At 44.2% G+C, this 1,619-nt stretch overlaps 1 protein-coding gene across 1 annotated transcript; it reads right to left on the bottom strand.

The window, feature by feature from the left end:
* Nucleotides 1-304: 304 nt before the first annotated feature.
* LOC117176653 lies at nucleotides 305-1,087 on the bottom strand. The gene has a single exon (XM_033366906.1). It carries the CDS (start codon nucleotides 1,085-1,087, stop codon nucleotides 305-307), a length of 783 nt encoding a protein of 260 aa, XP_033222797.1.
* Nucleotides 1,088-1,619: the final 532 nt, after the last annotated feature.

Genomic DNA, 1,619 nt, shown 5'->3' with positions numbered 1-1,619 from the left:
CGTTTGCTGCCATATGTATGAACTCGTGAATCATTGGCCGCGAATAGTGCTAGTTCGCTAGGTTTCGTTTTTAAAGTTTGTTGATCGGCAGGGAGCAGCGATATGTCTGATCCTGTGTCGATCAAGAAAACTAATCCCGAATCACGATCGCGTATATGGAGACGTTTTGAATCGCGCGCCAAACCGAGAGTCTCCACCCGATAAGGCGTTGTTAGTTTCCCGATGTCGTATTTTCGTTTGGTTTCCATGCGCAAGGTTGTTGGCATTTATGTGCCTTTTGGCGGTACCGGAAATGATAAAAACATTAATCACCTTTGTTATTAGATTTACTGCGGTTTCGCGCGCCTGAATTTCCACGGTAATTTGACCGTGCGGTTGAACGACCTCGTTGGTTCTCCAGTTGTGAGATTCTGCGCGAAAGTTCTTCGAATAATTTGGTTTGCTGCGCGAACATTGACGCGATGGAGTCCATAGGGGACTGCGGTACTGAAGTCGAGCACACATTGGCCGCGTGAGGAGTAGTGGAGCATTGCGGGGCTACCGCGAACGTTTGGAAAGCAGATGGATTCGATGCCTCGCAAACTTTGTCTGCCAAGGTCGCGAGAGCCGAAAGATCGGCAACTTGAGACATGGCTAAGATAGCGCGAATTGAGCTAGGGAGTTGCTCTAGAAAAATGGATCTAAGCACGTCGTAACTACACGCGCTGTCGTTAAGGCTTCTGATGCGATTTAATAAGAGCGATGGTTTCCCTTCGTTTACTACCTCCCCCTTTAAGAGCTGACGCAGCTTGGTCTCGCTCGATATTGAATAAGTTTTAATGAGCCTGTCCTTAATTTGATGATATATATCTTGAGGTTGTGAATTTATGATATCTTTGACATGCGCGACGATATCTGGATCTAATTGCGCGATTAGTTCTTGTGCTTTCGACTTCTCAGTAGTTATTTTTGCACGCGCGAGGGCCGCCTCAACTATCAGGAACCAACAGGTTGGGTCCTGCTTATAAAATTTTGGTACCCTGGCTATGAATTTGACCTCGTGGCCGTTAGGCTGTAGATTAGTTAATCTGGAGAGAAGTTCGGTCATAACGGATTGTTCCGAGGGCCCGGATATGGATTCAGTGTTAGATATAGTTAAACCGTTCCCAGGGTATTTTTTAAACCGGAAAAAAGACAAAATGTTGGAATATTAAGAAAACTGTTACTTCGGCAAGAAATATTATGTGGAATAACAGATTTGAATTAATTTGTTGGAAGGAAGCAAGAAATCTCCTGAGAAGTACCCACACTGGTTGCCTTATGATTTCTGACTACCGACTGGGAGGCCATATTTGTTAGGAACATAGACGTCGAAAGCAGTTTGCCGAAAACCCGAAACCAGAAAACAATCTTTTGAGCGATAGCGTAGGCAGATAATAGAAAAATGTCAGACAATACGATATACGCGCACATACATACAAGACATTGATACAGTCAAACAAATAAAAAATCAGAACATGTAATGTAAATATTTCAACTGGACATGGTAGCGGTGTTGCAGCACAGAGGGCCGGGTGTCAGATAGAAATAGTTAAAATGTAAAAACCGGGTCTCCGTGGCGAACAAAGATCAAGGTTTGG

The sequence above is a fragment of the Belonocnema kinseyi genome, chromosome 7 (genome assembly GCF_010883055.1).
Source record: "Belonocnema kinseyi isolate 2016_QV_RU_SX_M_011 chromosome 7, B_treatae_v1, whole genome shotgun sequence".
NCBI lineage: Eukaryota > Metazoa > Arthropoda > Insecta > Hymenoptera > Cynipidae > Belonocnema > Belonocnema kinseyi.
Note: the sequence above shows the minus strand (reverse complement) of the source record. Positions and strands in the feature narration are given on the sequence as shown.

Bases quoted from the DNA above. Each gene is read 5' to 3' on its own strand.
- LOC117176653 (XM_033366906.1), bottom strand. From the start codon at position 1,087: ATGACCGAACTTCTCTCCAGATTAACTAATCTACAGCCTAACGGCCAC.